The following is a 17,571-nucleotide window of genomic DNA, read 5'->3' on the forward strand; positions in this document are numbered from 1 at the left end:
AAAAGACCTCCTTTTATGCACTGGATGGCGCTAGTTGTCACAAAGCGCTCCAAACGCAAGAAAATGTTTATTGAAACCATCGGCAGCATACTGTTGACGAGTATAGGCACGGACAGGATAATGTTAACGTCTCAAAACCACCGTATGATTATGAGAGACGCCGTAGTGAAAAGCTCTGGAAGAAAATTTGCGCTGGGCAAAGTACAGGTGCAATTAATAACACAGCTGTCGAGTATAAGCAAGGCTGGGATTGTGTTGCTCAGGTAAGAGAGCCAATATTAGGCATTATAGAGAAGGACGAAGAAGGCAAAAACAAGCAATAAATCCAAAAAATAATGAGGAGGTAACGCATTTAGAGGACTGCTGGCACAAAAATTTCCCAACTTGTTTTTCAGTAGTAATAACTTATGACAGCCGCAAACCTCGTCTTCTTGAGTGCACAATAGTTAATTACTTGGGGACATTTTTATAGCACCCAGTCCCAGTTTCAGTATTAGAAAGCCTCAAGTGTGGTTCACTGGTCAACACAGTTGGCCATGTGAACACATAAAACAGGGACACAACGGCGACATGCATAGTGTGCAGCACTGCGTACACATTAGCACTGCATTGAGAACAGTGGGAGTAAGTGAATGCTAGGAGACTAGTAGCCACTACAAACTTCCAACATAGGTGGTTGTTTGTCATTTACATTCAAACCAAGTTGATCTTGATGTTGCGATAAGCTCCATTTCTGAGACAGTTGCAAGGCATACATTTTAAAATTGATTTTAACGGGGCCGTGCAACACTTTTTGAGTATGGTCAGAAAACATGGCTGATCGGTAGTAGAGGCTTCCGAGAACACGCGAGCCAAATACTATAGTTTAGCACGCAGTCTGAAATTAATAATAAATTATCGACGTTAGCAAAAAATTGCTATCTTTTCTCTTGACGAATAATGGAGATAGCTCGGAAATCACTCACTAAAGGCCTCCTATCAGCCATTGGCTGATTTGAACATTGCGCGCTTGGTCGTTAGAGATATTGCCGCGGGAGGCCGCTACTTGTGCACGTGTGCCCGCTCGATCACATTGAAAAAGCCACGTTTTTGAAGAAAAAAGAAAGGGTGCTCGAGGTCACGCGGCACGCATGACGTATTTTTTTGCCCATGCCATCCCTCCCCCCCCCCCCCCCGCTTAGCTTTCAGTGCTTTCTTCGGGATGAGAGAACAGGAAATGCGATTGCAGCGTGCAACAAATCTTTGTGACTCTGCTCGTACTGGATGGATTCTTGAAATTTTTGTGCCATTGAATTTTCGAGGTAATAAGCACTTTTAGTGAGTCCATTTTATGGTTACTTGAAGAAGTGTTTCAGGGCCCCTTTAAAAAATATTTTCTAGGCTATACTGGCCGCTGATACTTTATACATAAAATGTGAATGTCTACACTGTGGGGATTTGAAGTGTGCTTGCAACCATTTCGCAGGCATTTTTGCTGTACTGCCATTCCTCTTGCCTTCTCCAGTGCTCTCGTGACTGTGCGTGGCAAAAGATGGCGCCATGCGCGGGCGCGGCACGTGGTCTCGGGTTGCGAGAGTTGGCGAGATTGAGTCAGGTGCGCACTGAAGAAGGCATTCTTCTCGGGCAACATTTGATAAACACGTGTTCATCCTTAAAGGGAGTGTTTACTTTTGCGTTTGCTCCGGTTACGTACGATAATTCAAACAACAGTGTCTAGCGCTCGTGCATAGTCCTACTATGCTGAACCACACTTGCTGGAGGCCTATGCGTAGGAAATATGCCCTAGCTTACGCAACCAGATTGAGTGGTGCTCGTCTGAGTGCGCAGCATAGCCACGAGGGACCATTTTCAGTGGCATGTTAAAACTCCCCGTCGCCTGCAATGGTCTTGCGGTTTCTTCGTTTGATGTGCGTCCGTGTGCAAAAGCCTTTGCTCCTCATGTCTCTGGAGCGGACGTTGTACTGTGTTTGGGGGGGGGGCGAAAAGCAATAAAGTGTTTGGTGTATTGCTCGATTGAACACTATCTGCTTTGCTAGTTTAGCGCATGCGTAGCAGTGCACAACACGTGAGCAGGCGGCGATATGCAGTTCTGTGGCTTGGTAAACCTGAATACGAGGTGATCTTGTTACAGTGAGTAGCGAGGTTACCACAACACAAGCCTATCTTCCAAGTTATCGCACTGTGGGATGCAGTGTCGAGAGAAGGACGGACCCCAACATAAAATGTAATGATGTTTATTAATTAACAGCAGGGCAAGCCGTTGATGCTGCGCTCGAATGATTAGGGTAACAAACACGAAACCGAGCTTTGTAGCTTGGGTTATATAGCCACCTGTGGTGACGTCAGCCTCCGGTGAAAGAGCGGTGGCGCTGTCCATTATCGGACGAGCGTTGCAGTATGCAGCCGAGTCACGCCGGCTGTGCTGGTTTGTGCGCAGTGTGTCGCCACATCACCCCCCTGAGGAGTGGAGAACCCTCAGGGCTTGTACCAGACGCCCAAAGCGTGCCGTGAAAGTAGCAGGCTGTGACATGGCGGCTGTGGAAGGAGTGGCCAAAAGGTGCTGGACTTTCTTTTGTAAGTCGAGGTTGCGAATGGCGACGAGGGGGGACAAAGTGAACACCCAAGAAGGGAAACTTCGCAAGCTGTGACACAGTAGGAGCCAGGGTCCTGGCTGGAACCTTGGCCGCAGGCAGCGGCACTGGGCCAAGGGCATATGCTGCCGTAGTCATCACCAATGGGATCCTCTTTTCGAGAGGAGCAATCGGAACCACTGTAGATCTGGGCAGAAGTAGTTGCCACAGTCCAGTTAATGATGGTTTCGGTGAACCGCGACGATGGGGCATCTGTGGTCACCGGAAGTGAAGCAGTAGAAGTGGCTTCGGGTGGAGAGAAAGTCAAGGTCTGCGCACGAGGCTCAACGGGAACTGTTGAACGGGCCCTGGTAGAAGCCGTGGGTGCGTTTGACTGCTCCTGGTTCGGAAGGCCAGTGGCGGACATTACCGGTGAAGTAACTAGGAGAAAGGCCCAGCACATGGATTCAGGGGAGCACCATGACTTGGGGTCTCGGTGGAAGCAGTGCTAAGCAAGGACGGAGCGGTCAGCCCAGCAGGCTGAGCACTTTCAGTAGTTACAACCGTGCTTTCAAGAAATACCGGTGTTGTATCGACCAAGACTTTCGTAGCTGACATGGCCTCAGCAGCTATAGAAGCAGGTAGGTCAGTCGAAATTGAGGTAGGCATGAAGCGGATGGCGCGGAAGTTTAATGAAGCTGGGGCAGCGGTGGTGGAAGCAGGAACGGTTGTAGGAGTGGCGGCTGCCGAGGTGGGAAGAGTAGACGGCACGATGGTCAGCAAGGCAGACGTTGTAGAATGAGCTACTGGGTTGGGTGCAGGTGTAGTGACGGCCCGAGGTGCGATGCTAATGTTTCGCATGGCAGGTAGTGAGTGGCGTGGCACTGCCGGTTGAGGTAGGGCTAGCACGAAGTCTCGAAGCCTGTCATATGGCTGTGGTCCCGGAGGAGGCACAACACATCGCAGAGATGGAGGAAGTATGTCTACCATGATGGCGTACCTTTCCTGCTGCAAGATGATGTTGCGCAGGCAGAAAGCAGCCTCCATCTTGAGGAGCCAGGTGGCTGGGCTTCCGGGCCAGAATTCGGGAAACTCTGGTGGTATGAGGATGCAGGGTGTTGTGCCTGTAGGAGTGATGGTGCTCGCTAGAACAGAGCTTTGGTGGGCGTGGACCGAGCGCGACTGTTGTTGGGCATGAAGCAGCTGTTGAAGTAGTTGTACTGGTTGGCGAAGAGCCGCGAGGGCTTCTTGCTCGGCCATGGCGGTGCGGTTAGTTGGAATGCCGAGTCACCGGATGTGGGATACAGTGTAGAGAGAAGGACGGATCACAACATAAAATGTAAGGATGTTTATTAATTAACATGGTAGCAGCAGCAGGGCAAGTACTTGTCAGCGAAGAGCGGTGCGGTTAGTTGGAATGCCGAGTCACTGGATGTGAGATACAGTGTCGAGAAAAGGACGGATCGCTACATAAAATGTAAGGATGTTTATTAATTAACGTGGTAGCAGCAGGGCAAGCATGCCTATGCTGCGCTCAAACGGTTAGGGTAACAAACACGAAACCAAGCTTGGTAGCTTGGGTTATATAGCCACCTGTGGTGACGTCAGCCTCCGGTGAAATAGCGGTGGCGCTGTCCGTTATTGAACGAGCGTTCCAGCAAGCGGCCAAGTCACGCTGGCTGCGTTGGTTTGTGCGCAGTGTGTCGCCACAACACCTTTGAAGGTTTTTTTCAGTTTTCTTCAGTACTCCTTTAATACTTTGTGGCACAGCGCCATCTTGTGAAGATACGACTTACTTTGCCATTTCCTACCACTATTGGGAGAGAAGAAACCACACAGACTCAGCTAATGATAAGTTAAGCATTCTTGTTGCACAAAGTTTCTGTTCTAGTGGTCGAAGTATTATGCTACACACAATAAATTCGGCAAAGGCAGTACAGTGTTTAACGAGACCTTCACATTGGGTGTGTCTGCAGGAATTAAAAAAAAAAAAAACTTTTCCCACCAAGGTTGCCAGATTTGGGTACTTTACGCCAGATTGGCTACTTTTCAAAGGCCGTGGCAACAAAAAATGACGTTGCTTACTTGGCTACTTTTTGGCTATTGTTCTGGCGCTGACGTCAACAGCTAATATACACTAAAACCAAGCACAACTAAGAAAAAGTTCATTCACATCGCCGGCTGCGGTTCTCTCAGTGTAACCGCATTTTTTCACTCAGTATGCCAGAAGCAATTGCATGCACGCAAAACACGTCCCGGCCGCCATGGTTTCCACATTATAAATAGAACTCATATAGGTAAGGCAGCCCTGTAATGTAGCTGGCGGGCGACTCATTTAAGCTTTCTAGTCACTATCCGCCTCACGCGCTAATGCTCCGAGCTGAATAGGTGGCGCCACCCTAGGCAAAAGTTGGCGAAAAGCGGTTGCACACTGCTCATAGAAGACTTACACAAAGCGGATGCACCTCACTTTTTCTGCAGTCATTTTTCATTGAGGTTTCATATTTGCACTGCCGACGCTGTTGCACTTGTCAGCCATGACGTTTGTCATGTCGACTGCTTTATGTTATTTGTTTTGAAATGACAGCCCCTTTTCTTATCTTTTTGTGTGCACACACGATGCACTGCATGCGTTTCTTACATGAATGCGTCTAAGCTGTTATTTCCGTGATATGATAACACAGAAGACATTAAAAAAAAGTATTTGCATGTGAAGAGCCAAGGCGGTCTTGTTTTCTTAGTGACTCTGGCGGCAAACTGCACATTGAGTCAACTGTTACGGGGCCCAATACGATGAACGCTTTGAAAACTTTCGCAGGAGACATATTTGGTTGCCTCAAGCTCGTATTGAGGAGCAAGTACTGCACCTTTGTCAAGTTGACGATGTGAGAGCTGATATTCCAGCAGTGAAATTATGGATCGAAATATAAACCTACGGGAATGCATCAGGTGCCAATCCTATGCAAAACAATGCAGACAGGGCAAAAAAACTTTTTGTTTTCTCTAAATCCAACGCAGAAGCGGAGCGAGTGTTTTCTTTTGTGCCTCTTACAAAAAGCAACCTAAGGAATCGAATATCGCACGAACTTCTTGCGATCAACCGGATCAAATTCGGACTACGTCTGATAGGTGTTTGAAAGGTGTTAGAAGCTCTACACAAACGTGATTAAAAAACTGCACTTGATTTGCTGCGAAATACGAAGTACTTTGCTCACTATACATTAAATGGGCTCTGCAACACTTTTTGAGCATGGTCATAAAATGCTGCTGATCGGTAGTAGAGGCTCCCGACAACATGCGAGCCAAATATTAAAGCGCAGCACGCGACCTGGAATTCACAATAAATTTTCAAAGTCAGCTAAAAATTGCTTTGTTTTTCTCTCTCGAAAAACCACGCAATAAGCCCAAAAATCACTCGTAGTAAGCCCATCTATCAGCCATTGGCTGATTTGAACATAGCGCACTCGGTCGTTACAGAGATCGCCCCGGAGGGCATCACTTGTCCACGTGTTTGCGCGCGATCCCACTGAACAAGCCACGTATTCGAAGAAAAAAACAAACGGGAAAAGTGCTCAAGATCACGAGCGCGCATGACGCTTTCTGTTTGCCGCTCCCATCTCTCCCTGTTTAGCTTCCAGTGCTTTCGTTGGGATGACAGAAGAGAGAATGCGATTGCAGCGTGTGACAAATCTTCGGAACTCCACTCGTACTGGATGGATTCTTAAAATTTTTGCCACATTGGATTAATGAGGCAATACACTTTTCCAGTGACTTGATTCCATGGTTACTCAAAAAAGTGTTTAAGGGCCACTTTAACAGTGCTGTGGGGCATGCTGGCAAAAGTGAACTCGATTACGTACCCTTGACAGTCAGTGCAGTATTAATTGCCAATTTTCTAGTCTTAATTCCTTCTGCAGGAAGTCACGTAATTTTTTTAAAGTCTACCTTAATGTGATAAAAGTTGCTGTGGTGTATATTTTTGTATCATTAAGCATCAGAATGTGGTGTGGTAAAAAAAAACTGAAATCATGTTTGGCTAATTTTCTGGCTCCAAAACAAAATAACAGCTGCCGGTAGGCTACTGTTTTGGCTACATTGGTAAATTTTTGTGGCTTTTTTTTTTTAGAAGATTTGGCAGCCCTGTTTTCCGCCTTTTTTTTTTTTAAATGCTTGCTGCTAGCAATTAACCACTGCACAAGATTGGATTGGTCGCTAAAATCGACTACCAAAAAAACATACCATAAGTGGCTGCACAATAGTTGAGTAGTTAGTTACATTGTAAATATAATTAATGGCTGTAAAGTACACTAAACTGTATTTTCTCATATATAACTAGCACTCCCACATTTAAAGCAGGTTTTTCCTTTTTTTTTGTGTGGTGGTTACATGCGAGAAAATGTGGTACTTTACTCTAGCACTTTCACAATTGCTAAATTTGGTTTCTGCAATCTTGGCTTCAAATAATGTCAATTTTATGCCTTTATAGATGATTAACCATAAGGCATGCCGTGTCGCAAAGAGCTAACGCCAACACAATTTAAAAGGCCATGCTTTCGTCTACGGCAAGAGCCGGAAATGACTCCAGGACACCGAAACATGTTACGGTTGGTAGGCATCCGATGATATTTATTTATCGTGCAGCTAAACTATACTTACCACGGAAAGTTCTTCACTCTTGCCAGCTTCTGACTTGGTGGCCATTTTGTGAATGAGTCTGGCCACGGAAGCCAGGAATTCAAAGGAAGCCATATCCCAACCCTCACAAGGGATGGGCTCCTCAGAGGCAACACATGGAAGGCACTGGCTGGAACTGGAATCTGACTGCATTTGGCTTCTTTCACTTTCAGATAGTAACAATGAGAAACTCCTGCAAGCAAAGTAAAACCCGCTCTAAAGCATGGCGACTGGTATTCCAACTTCTTGACACTACCACCAATACCAAAGACGGACAAATATTCGGGAATTTTGAATATTTGAAGAAATATTCGAGTATTTGTATTTGCTTGGACATGAATTTAGGCTATTGGAAATTCCCGAGGACTCGAAATGAACGAACAAATGCATATATATGAACGCATAGAATTCCCCTGTAAGGATAGTTTCACTGCCGTGTGGAGTACTATGTCGTGAAACCACTCATAAAAGGAAAATCCACACTGCCCCAATACCACACTACTAGGTTAAAGGTAAATGTTATTTTCACCTGAATTATAAATTTTGTAATTTTAAGAGTTTGTTACGCGGGCTTACGGTTGCATCGTGCGACGAATAATTGTAACTTCGCTCATACTCAATGAATTCTGAAAATTTTTGCAGCAGTGAATTATGAAGCAATAAGCTCCTTTAGTGGATGCATTCTATGGTTATTTGGAAAAGTGTTGCAGAGCTCCTTTAAAGCAGTGTTTGGATAGTAGCATACTCAAAGACTGAAACAAGGAAATTTCGGGCGAAGTATTGCTCACATTTACTTTTCCAGCCCATACAGTTGGTTTCATATGGGCATAATTTTACTCGAAAACTTGCACCACAGTCAATGTGTTACCTTCAGCAGTCATATCTGAAGGAACATGATGCGCTAATAACGAGCTACTGCTCATTGCAGTCCTATTGCTAAAGAAAACAAGACTGGATTTCAGTTTGCGAGTATTGTACCAAGTTTCACATAAATACAAGCTCAATGCAACTGCAACTCAACACTAATCTGAGAATGAGTAGCAAAACTGAGTAACTCAACCTGTTCCTAAGTTTTGCACAGAATCGTAACTTCACATGAAGGTAGACTTCACACCACGTTTTGGGACACAATTCTGAAAAAAGCGGCGAAAGGTTAGCTAGCTGATGGATGTCTCAAGGATGGTATCAACAGTGTAGACATGAAACGAATTACCCTCAAACCTGTGGGAGTGCTACCAACGGCTGTAAAGCTGTTTGCGCCTCATGGCGTACACGTGTCTTGCGAGTAGGACGCAATATCGTCTATCTAAAGGTAATTGAATAAATGTCTTGTTTGGTTTGGTCTGACCGTGTCAACTGTGTCTGTTCGTTCAGAGAGCGAGTAGTTTTGAGACCCCACAAACATGAAAATAAAGAATCTGAATATAACAAAATATTTCTTATCACGAAGTAAATGAATAATCTTGCAATAAATATAGTGTTAGGAATATACATTTATAACAAATTTTCGGATATAACAAACTTCTTTTCATGTGAAGTGCAATTTTGTTATAATGAGGTTTAAGTGTATCATAGATTAACACTGCCTGTCCTCCTGTTTTCTTTTCTTTCTCCCAAGTTTGCGCTGTTAATCTTTACTTTGACTCAGTGATACATGTACTACCACATACATTGAAGTTAATTTTTGTCAAGCTGTAAACGGCCTAAGAAATGTTTAGGCTATGTCGAACACATTTAAAAAATTTGAACAGCAAAGTAGAAGCTTGTAGTTTTGTTTTGTTTTGCCCTAGCAATGCCAGCAACAAGAGAGACTGTCGCACAGAGCCCTTGAGTGTGTGGTACCCACCTGAACTGTGAGGTCATCAAGGTGACAAGCTGGGAGTTGAGAACCAGTAGCACAGTGCCCACAACACTGGTGTCAGTTGTTTCACCAAGTTTCCACATCGAGGACAGGCAGTGCAGCATGGCTGCAACAGTGTACACTCCCATCTGGTACCAACAAAAGATTTTAAGATTGAATAAATAAATAAATAAGATGATTCAATTATTAAGAGCCAACAATCTTAATGCCCACAGTCTTAAGTTTCTAATGTTAAAATTGAAAAATATAAACTGACACGACATTTTGAGCTCCTAAATGTCGGGTCAGTTTATAAAGCGTGGAAACTTGGGCAAGTTGGTAGGACATAATTGAATATACGAAGAGTGCAACTTAAAATTAGTAACAGTGTAACGACAGAAGCAAAGAAGTAAGGACAGAAAAGAGCGCTGACTTTCAACAATGACTTAATAGCGAAGTGGTGTACATATATAGGCGAAAAAAGAAGAGAATGGGCATACGTAGAAGGCGAGCACACTGCTTCAGTTTTGCTGACACTGTTTCGCAGTGGTTGTAAACTGCACTTTTCTATGCATGCCCATTCTCTTCTTTTTTCACCTATATATGTACACCACTCCACTATTAAATCAATGTTGAAAGTCAGCGCTCTTTTCTGTCCTTATTTCCTTGCTTCTGTAGTAACACTGTAGCTACATTTAAGTTGCGCTGTTTGTATATTCAGTCAGTTTATAGTTCTTAATCTTAACATTAGAAATCTTTGACTAAATGTGGCTGAAGAGTTTAATTTATTCCTATGAACTGAAAAGATATAGAAAACTTTCAAAAAGAACATCTATCTACAGGAGTGCAATAGCCGAAATAAAATTTGGAGCGATTTTTGGAACAGCAAAATGTTACTTTTGGAGCACTAAAATCCAAATTTTTAGCAGGGGTTGAAGGGGGGGGGGCATCCATTTTTCATCACAAAAGACCTAACTTGGAGCAGTATGAAAAAGAAGGCTTACATTCAGAAAAAAATATCTGCAAACCATTCAACATCCCCTATTTCATGAAGGGCAAAATGAGCACTGTCATTTCAATAAAAGTAGTATTTTTTTATTTAGCCCACTCAGAAAACAATCATAAAGGCTACAACAGAATTTGTTACACCTGTCAAATTGTTTGACAGATTCTGAGGATTCAAATGTGAATCTGCCAAGATTCACGGTGACCTTGAGATTTGGAAAATTTCAAAACTGAAGAGTGGGGGTGAGAAAAAAAGCAAAAAAAACTTCATGGTGCACTGTTCTGATTTTTTTTTTTTGCCATTTCAGGGATGGAAGAGGGCTTCAGTCTTTTGGAGCAGTTTTGGGAGCAGGAATAATGTGGTTTTGGAGCAGCTTTGGAGCAGTAAAAAAGGGAGTTTTGGAGCAATCTGGTGCACCAAAAGGTGTGCTTCGGAGCATTGAAATTTACATAGTTCCGGAGTATATTTCTCCGGTCACGCATCACTGTTAATTATAATTTTTGATTTCTGGTAAACACAAATATTTCAGTGGTTTTTACTAAGCATGCATTGCTGATCAAGCGACCAGACTTACCCAAAATTAATATATATTAAACCTTACAACAACAAAAGTGAAAGCAGAGCAACTCAAAGAAAAAAAACGCCAGGCCTGCGCCTAAGGCGCAGCAGTCACAGCGACAGCTAGAAGAGCGGCCTTTTCAGAGCTTTTTCGAAACACTCAGTGGGTAACTACTGCAAGCGAACTTGCTTGATACCTACTACGGCATTATTAATAAAAAATTTTTTGTAGTCATTCGCTATGCTATTTTTCGTCATTCTTCTGAGAAATGTGGTATCTGCTAAACACTTGCAAGGAATTTAGTGTCAATTGTTCATGCAGTGGCTGACGACGATGAGGAATTATGCCTGAAATGAGTATGCGCCACAGTAAACAGGGAAACAAAAACAAGCTTTTGTAATGGGTTGTAGCATTGGACGACCCACTTGTGACGCTATTTGCATTGTGCAACAACTGGTTGTTTTTCGCTGTTTTAAAATGCTTTACAAGTCGTATTACCGCGATTGCTTTCCCGAAATCAAGCCTGCCAAAGGCAAGTTTGCTAACAAGTACCAAGCCCAGGCGTAGCTCAGTGGTAGAATACTGAACTGGCCCCCAGTGGACCCGTGTTTGAGCCTCATTGAGTCATTGGTGCTAGTTCTTTTTCTAATTTCGTGCGGTGTAGTTACAGACACCGGCAGCAGCGGTAGACAACTACAGTGGCGCATGACTCGAGTTGTGGTCTCATAACATCTTTCTTTGTAAAAACATAAGCACCACTCTGTACAGCTGCAAGAACTGTGGTGCACACGTATCCCGAAGGAGTACGGCCACCAGCGTGGGTTCGGTCTTAGCGAGCCGCAGGGCACGCGTTAACCGTCGCCGTGGCGGGAAACACGATACTGCTCAAGTCGCAACACTTTATTGTGGCAACACCGAACGCAGTACAGCTCGTTGCAAAAAGGCGCGGCGGGAAAGCAAGTAGGCTTATCCACGCCACGGGCACAAAGTACTACACAGGGGTGCCACGAGCACGTCTCCGCGGTAAAGGTGATCCACGGAGACACCGGAACAAAGGCCCGGTTGCTCGAGCGAGGGCAAAGGCGCTCGCGTTGGCTTTGAAGGGAGACGGGTCGGCGTAGCGAGGCCACGCGCTAGGACACCGTACCGCCCTTCGGCCGTGAGTACGCAGTGGGGCAACAAAAAGGTGAGCGTTCGCCTCGGGCGCGAGGCGCCGTCAGCGAAGTCCGACGAGCCCCCGAGCGACGGGAGACGACGGACGGAAAAGATGGCGTGGCTCACCGTTCGCTGTCCCAGAGTGTACTCACCGCTCCCGACGCAGCGCGCGAAAACCTTTCTGGAGGTCCCGCGCGCGGCGCCACAGTCAACATCCGCTACCGGGTGAGGGAGTTAAACGTCACTCCGCCCTCCCCAGCGCGGCAGACAGCAAATGAGGGCAGACATGTCGGGACATGAGAATTGCAGAAAAGGCGGGAAAGCCCGCGCAAAGGCAGCGGGCCAGCCTCAATTCCCACATCCCCCTCTCCTAAATTTGCCCTTTACCGGTCTGCAAAAGGCAGCCGGACGTCACCCATGCAGCTAAAATGACACTGCTATGAGCGACAGGCTAACCTCAGTCCAGCCCTGCTACTGCTGCTAAAAAAAATGATTACAAAGGAGAAACAAAACATAACTAACAAAATAAACGCATGACACTATGGGCGGTACGGTGTCCTAGCGCGTGGCCTCGCTACGCCGACCCGTCTCCCTTCAAAGCCAACGCGAGTGCTTTTGCCCTCGCTCGAGCAACCGGGCCTTTGTTCCGGTGTCTCCGTGGATCACCTTTACCGCGGAGACGTGCTCGTGGCACCCCTGTGTAGTACTTTGTGCCCGTGGCGTGGATAAGCCTACTTGCTTTCCCGCCGCGCCTTTTTGCAACGAGCTGTACTGCGTTCGGTGTTGCCACAATAAAGTGTTGCGACTTGAGCAGTATCGTGTTTCCCGCCACGGCGACGGTTAACGCGTGCCCTGCGGCTCGCTAAGACCGGACCCACGCTGGTGGCCGTACTCCTTCGGGATACGTGTACACCACACTGGCGCGCAACGTGGGGCAACAAAAAGGTGAGCGTTCGCCTCGGGCGCGAGGCGCCGTCAGCGAAGTCGGACGAGCCCCAGAGCGAAGGGAGACGACGGACGGAAAAGATGGCGTGGCTCACCGTTCGCTGTGAGCGGGAGTACTCACCGCTCCCGACGCAGCGCGCGAAAACCTCTCCGGAGGTCCCGCGCGCGGCGCCACAGTCAACATCCGCTACCGGGTGAGGGAGTTAAACGTCACTCCGCCCTCCCCAGCGCGGCAGACAGCAAAGGAGGGCAGACATGTCGGGACATGAGAATTGCAGAAAAGGCGGGAAAGCCCACGCAAAGGCAGCGGGCCAGCCTCAATTCCCACAGAACTCAGACAAATGAAAAAATTGAATGCTAAAAAGTTGCAGTGTTCTAATTGTAATTAAAACACTGAATTCAACATGAACAGCAAATAAAGACTAGAGATGAGCTACTGTAATAAATGTTATCTTCATACTAAACCAATAGGCCCTATAAAAATAAATGTAAGAAACTTATGTTCTGGTCATTGAAGTGCCACCGACATAAGAACCTCAAGGTAGTTTAGATGCGCTCGCCGCACCATTGCTAGACAACGAAGTCAAAATTTTTTATTACGAAAAAAATTATATGAACACTCAACAAGTTTTTGACATTGCCGCCACGTTCCGCATAAACTACGAGTTGGTAACATTCCAAGCGCATCGTACGTTGTACCAGAGCGTAAAATTGTGGAAGCAGAGGTTAAACAAAGCGGCCTCTGTCACTCGGCAAGGGCACACACGATAGCATCCCACCACGTTTTAGACCTGCCGTCAAATGCTCAAGCAGAGTAAAAACACGCAGCCCGTCTTGACCAAGCATGAATAGACGCGGGTTAAGGGGGTCACTCGAGCAGCAGCCATGAACTTTGATTTTAATCAAAGGCGTGGTTGCGACAGCTTGCGCGCCCGTTATCGGCAAGCATCAGCGCACGGCTCGTAAACCGTTCTACTTGGTGCGCTCTTAACGGGAAGAGATTGTGCAATAGGAGCCCTGGAGCGGACGTACTTATTTTCTTACACCTGCGTTTTGTAGCTGCGAGTTTCGGGATGTCGGATCCAAAAGAGTTAGCTGTCAGCCTTCGTATTGTCACGGAGTCGTAATTTCAACAAAGACAACAACCATTGTTTTCTGAGTGAACTTTTTATTTAGACCAAACTGTGCCCAGAAAACTAAACGTTACTCTACAAGCGACACACGCTGTAAACTGATGGCAGCGAAAATAGAGCATCAGCTGTCGATAATCTGCCACGTAGCAAAGTGTGTCAGCATTTATACATGTGCAATTGAAGGTTCCAGCGTTATCGCTAGCGGCTGTGTAAGTTCCAGAACAAACTTCAATGTACTCAATTTGTGCATAATCTCATCGGAAGTTTATAAAATTATCTAGATGGTTCTCAGTCAAACTGGCCAAGTTAGCACAAGGGAGTGTTACACGTATAATTGTAACAAAATAGAAAGACAAGGGCGTGTGCGACATTACCATTAGAACATTACAAATTGTTGTTATTGCAATCATTGCTGCACTGGTGAAAATGGTTTTTATTATTATTATAATTTTTTTCAGTTTATATGGTTCGACAGTCTTTATCCCAAAGCGTGTGCTGTGCTTGGTGGCTGCTTGGCAACGGAGCTTTCTGAAATGCCACTGCCGTCCTTATAGTTTGACTAACAGCTGTTCTGTTAAAACATATATGTAGTCTTATAATGAGGTCTGTACACAAACGACACCTTAACAAGATTCATGCATTCTGTTCATGTGGCGCAAGATTTATGCATGAGCTGAAATAGGGTAAAACCTCGTTAATTCGTAGTCACTGGGGCCGCGAGAAATCTTCGAATCAAGTAGGTTTTCGAATCAACAGAACATACAAAAAGTGGGATGCAAGGAACTTACAACTATTCCAAGTAATCAGCGCTTGTCGTTTGCTGCCCTGGCTAGCTTGTGGCTCCAAGGATGATTTTTTCCAGCAATAGCTGGTCTTAATTTTACCGCGAACATGGAGGAACGGTGAGCCCTGCTGCTGCCACAAAAAAAAAAAAAAAAAAAAAGAAGAAGATGCTGTCCTAATACACTGAAATGTGTGCTTGCGGAAAGCAAGACATCTCCACTGCAACACAACAACGACACGCGGGCAGCATATCGCCTGCTCCTGGCTGCGACAGCACGTCATGATGACATCATTCGCACATTCTTTCTGTTATAATTACAAAATTATTAATGCCCAGGATGACGAAGCTCACGATGTGTTTTGGCTGGAAAAAATGTTAGTTTTAAACTTTTGAACCTAGTTTTCTAAATAGGTGTTGCTGGCAAGAACTCCGCCAGCACTGCAGATATGCGAATTGCTGGAGCAACCGGATATCGGAAGTTTGCATACATCGCGATTTCCACTAAACTGTCCTTTATTAATTTATTTACAATGCCAGAAAGAATAGGTAAACTATGACCAACTGACCTTGCGAGAAACATGCAATAAGATGCCCGCGTGTCACCACTGTATTGCAGTGAAGTACGTCTCGTTTTCCGCAGGCGCACGTTTTGGTTGACCATGTGACCGTTTTTTTTCTTCGTTTTTTTTGCCCTAGAAGTAGCGAAACTAGGATGATTCAGGTGCCACTTATTAGTATCGATACGTTTCACTGCCTTGTGGCTATTAAGGACCGTCGCTTTCACGGATTAGCGGCGAAATCGTTATCTGGAACTTGCACAAGCACCCAAAGTTTTCTAACTAACCGGACTGATGCCGGCCGCCGCTTTAAATTATCCACTCAAGCTTACATTGCAAAATACGGGATGGCAGAAATCCTTCCAATTGAGCAGAGCTTCGAAATACCCGAGTTTGAATTAATAAGGTTTTACTGTACGATGTGACCGAACTAATTTAACATGGACGCGGTTGCCTCCCTTGTGTAGCCCACGCGTCTTGCTCGGTCGATGATACAACTCAACTAAATTTGGCGTTGCTTGCGCAAATTGCCGTTTAGGCACAGCTTGGCACAGCAGGTCAGATTGGTGCAGAATGGCGCAAAACTTCCACCCCTGCAGAAATGTCATGCAGTACTCGAAACGATTGCCAGTAACTTTTTTAGATGTCAGCGACCATATTAGTACTCACAATTATGCGCCGTATACACGCATGAGTAGTTGAACAAATTGTGCTGTGTCTAGTGACTACTGCTTTAGGACCAATCACAATGTCAAAACGCTTTCCCGCAAACCACTGGTGGCTTAAACCACTGGTGGCTTTCCCGCAAACCACTGGTCAGCAGAGGTGGCTTAAACGACCTTCTGCACAGTTTAGAACAAGGCCAAAAAATTTTCGAACCACTACCGCCCGCCCCCCCCTTTTTTTTTTCACGAAGGTGTTTAGCGCTCAACATCTGGGCTCACTTGCAAGGCACGTTTGATTAGAGAAAGTCATCATCATCATCATCATCAGCCTGACTATGTTCACTGCAGGACAAAGGCCTCTCCCATGTTCGGCCAGTTAACCCGGTCCTGTGCATGCTGCTGCCAATTTATACCCGCAAACTTCTTAATCTCATCTGCCCACCTAACCTTCTGTCTCCCCCTAACCCGCTTCCCTCCTCTGGGAATCCAGTTAGTTACCCTTAATGACCAGCGGTTATCCTGTCTACACGCTACATGCCCGGCCCACGTCCATTTCCTCTTCTTTATTTCAACTATGATATCCTTAACCCCCGTTTGTCCCCTAATCCACTGTGCTCTCTTCTTGTCTCTTAAGGTTACACCTACCATTTTTCTTTCCATTGCTCGCTGCGTTGTCCTCAATTTAAGCTGAACCCTCTTTGTAAGTCTCCAGGTTTCTGCTCCGTAGCTAAGTACTGGCAAGATACAGCTGTTATATACCTTCCTCTTGAGGGATAGTGGCAATCTACCTGTCATAATTTGAGAGTGCTTGTCGAATGTGCTCCACCTCATTCTTATTCTTCTAGTTACTTCAATCTCGCGGGTCGGCTCTGCGGTTATTACCTGCCCTAAGTAGACATAGTCTTTTACAACTTCAAGTGCACTATTACCTATCTCGAAGCGCTGCTCCATTCCGAGGTTGTTGTACATTACTTTTGTTTTCTGCAGATTAATTTTAAGACCCACCTTTCTGCTCTCCCTGTTCAACTCCGTAATCATGAGTTGCAATTCATCCCCCGAGTTACTCAGCAATGCAATGTCATCGGCGAAGCGCAGGTTACTGAGGTACTCTCCATTAACTCTTATCCCTAACTGTTCCCATTCTAGGCTTCTGAAAACGTCCTGTAAGCACGCAGTGAATAGCATTGGGGAGATTGTGTCCCCCTGCCTTACACCCTTCTTTATTGGTATTCTGTTGCTTCCTTTATGAAGCACTATGGTAGCAGTTGATCCCCTGTAGATTTCTTCCAGAATGTTTATATATATTTCATCTACGCCCTGATTCCGCAGTGTCTGCATGACGGCTGATATTTCTACTGAATCAAACGCCTTCTCGTAATCTATGAAGGCTATGTATAGTGGTTGGTTATACTCTGAGGATTTCTCTATTACCTGGTTGATAGTATGAATGTGGTCAATTGTTGAGTAGCCTGTTCGAAATCCTGCTTGTTCCTTTGGTTGATTGAATTCTAATGTTTTCTTTACTCTGTTAGCAATTACCTTTGTAAATAGCTTGTATACTACAGAGAGCAAGCTGATCGGCCTGTAATTCTTCAAGTCCTTGTCATCTCCTTTCTTATGTATTAAGATGATGTTAGCGTTCTTCCAAGAATCTGGTACTCTTCCCGTCAGGAGACACCTCGT

General features: G+C 45.4%; 1 protein-coding gene across 1 annotated transcript in view; it reads right to left on the reverse strand.

The window, feature by feature from the left end:
* LOC119164067 (RNA polymerase II-associated protein 1) overlaps positions 1 to 17,571 on the reverse strand; it is a 57,365-nt gene that overhangs the window by 13,096 nt on the left and 26,698 nt on the right. The window contains exons 17-18 of the mRNA XM_037416175.2: positions 9,091 to 9,233; positions 7,227 to 7,437 (exon numbers count right to left, since the gene is read on the reverse strand). Of these exons, the coding sequence (XP_037272072.2) occupies positions 7,227 to 7,437; positions 9,091 to 9,233 (354 nt within the window). The remainder of the gene's footprint in view (positions 1 to 7,226; positions 7,438 to 9,090; positions 9,234 to 17,571) is intronic.

This window comes from Rhipicephalus microplus, chromosome 8 (genome assembly GCF_043290135.1).
Source record: "Rhipicephalus microplus isolate Deutch F79 chromosome 8, USDA_Rmic, whole genome shotgun sequence".
Taxonomy (NCBI): domain Eukaryota; kingdom Metazoa; phylum Arthropoda; class Arachnida; order Ixodida; family Ixodidae; genus Rhipicephalus; species Rhipicephalus microplus.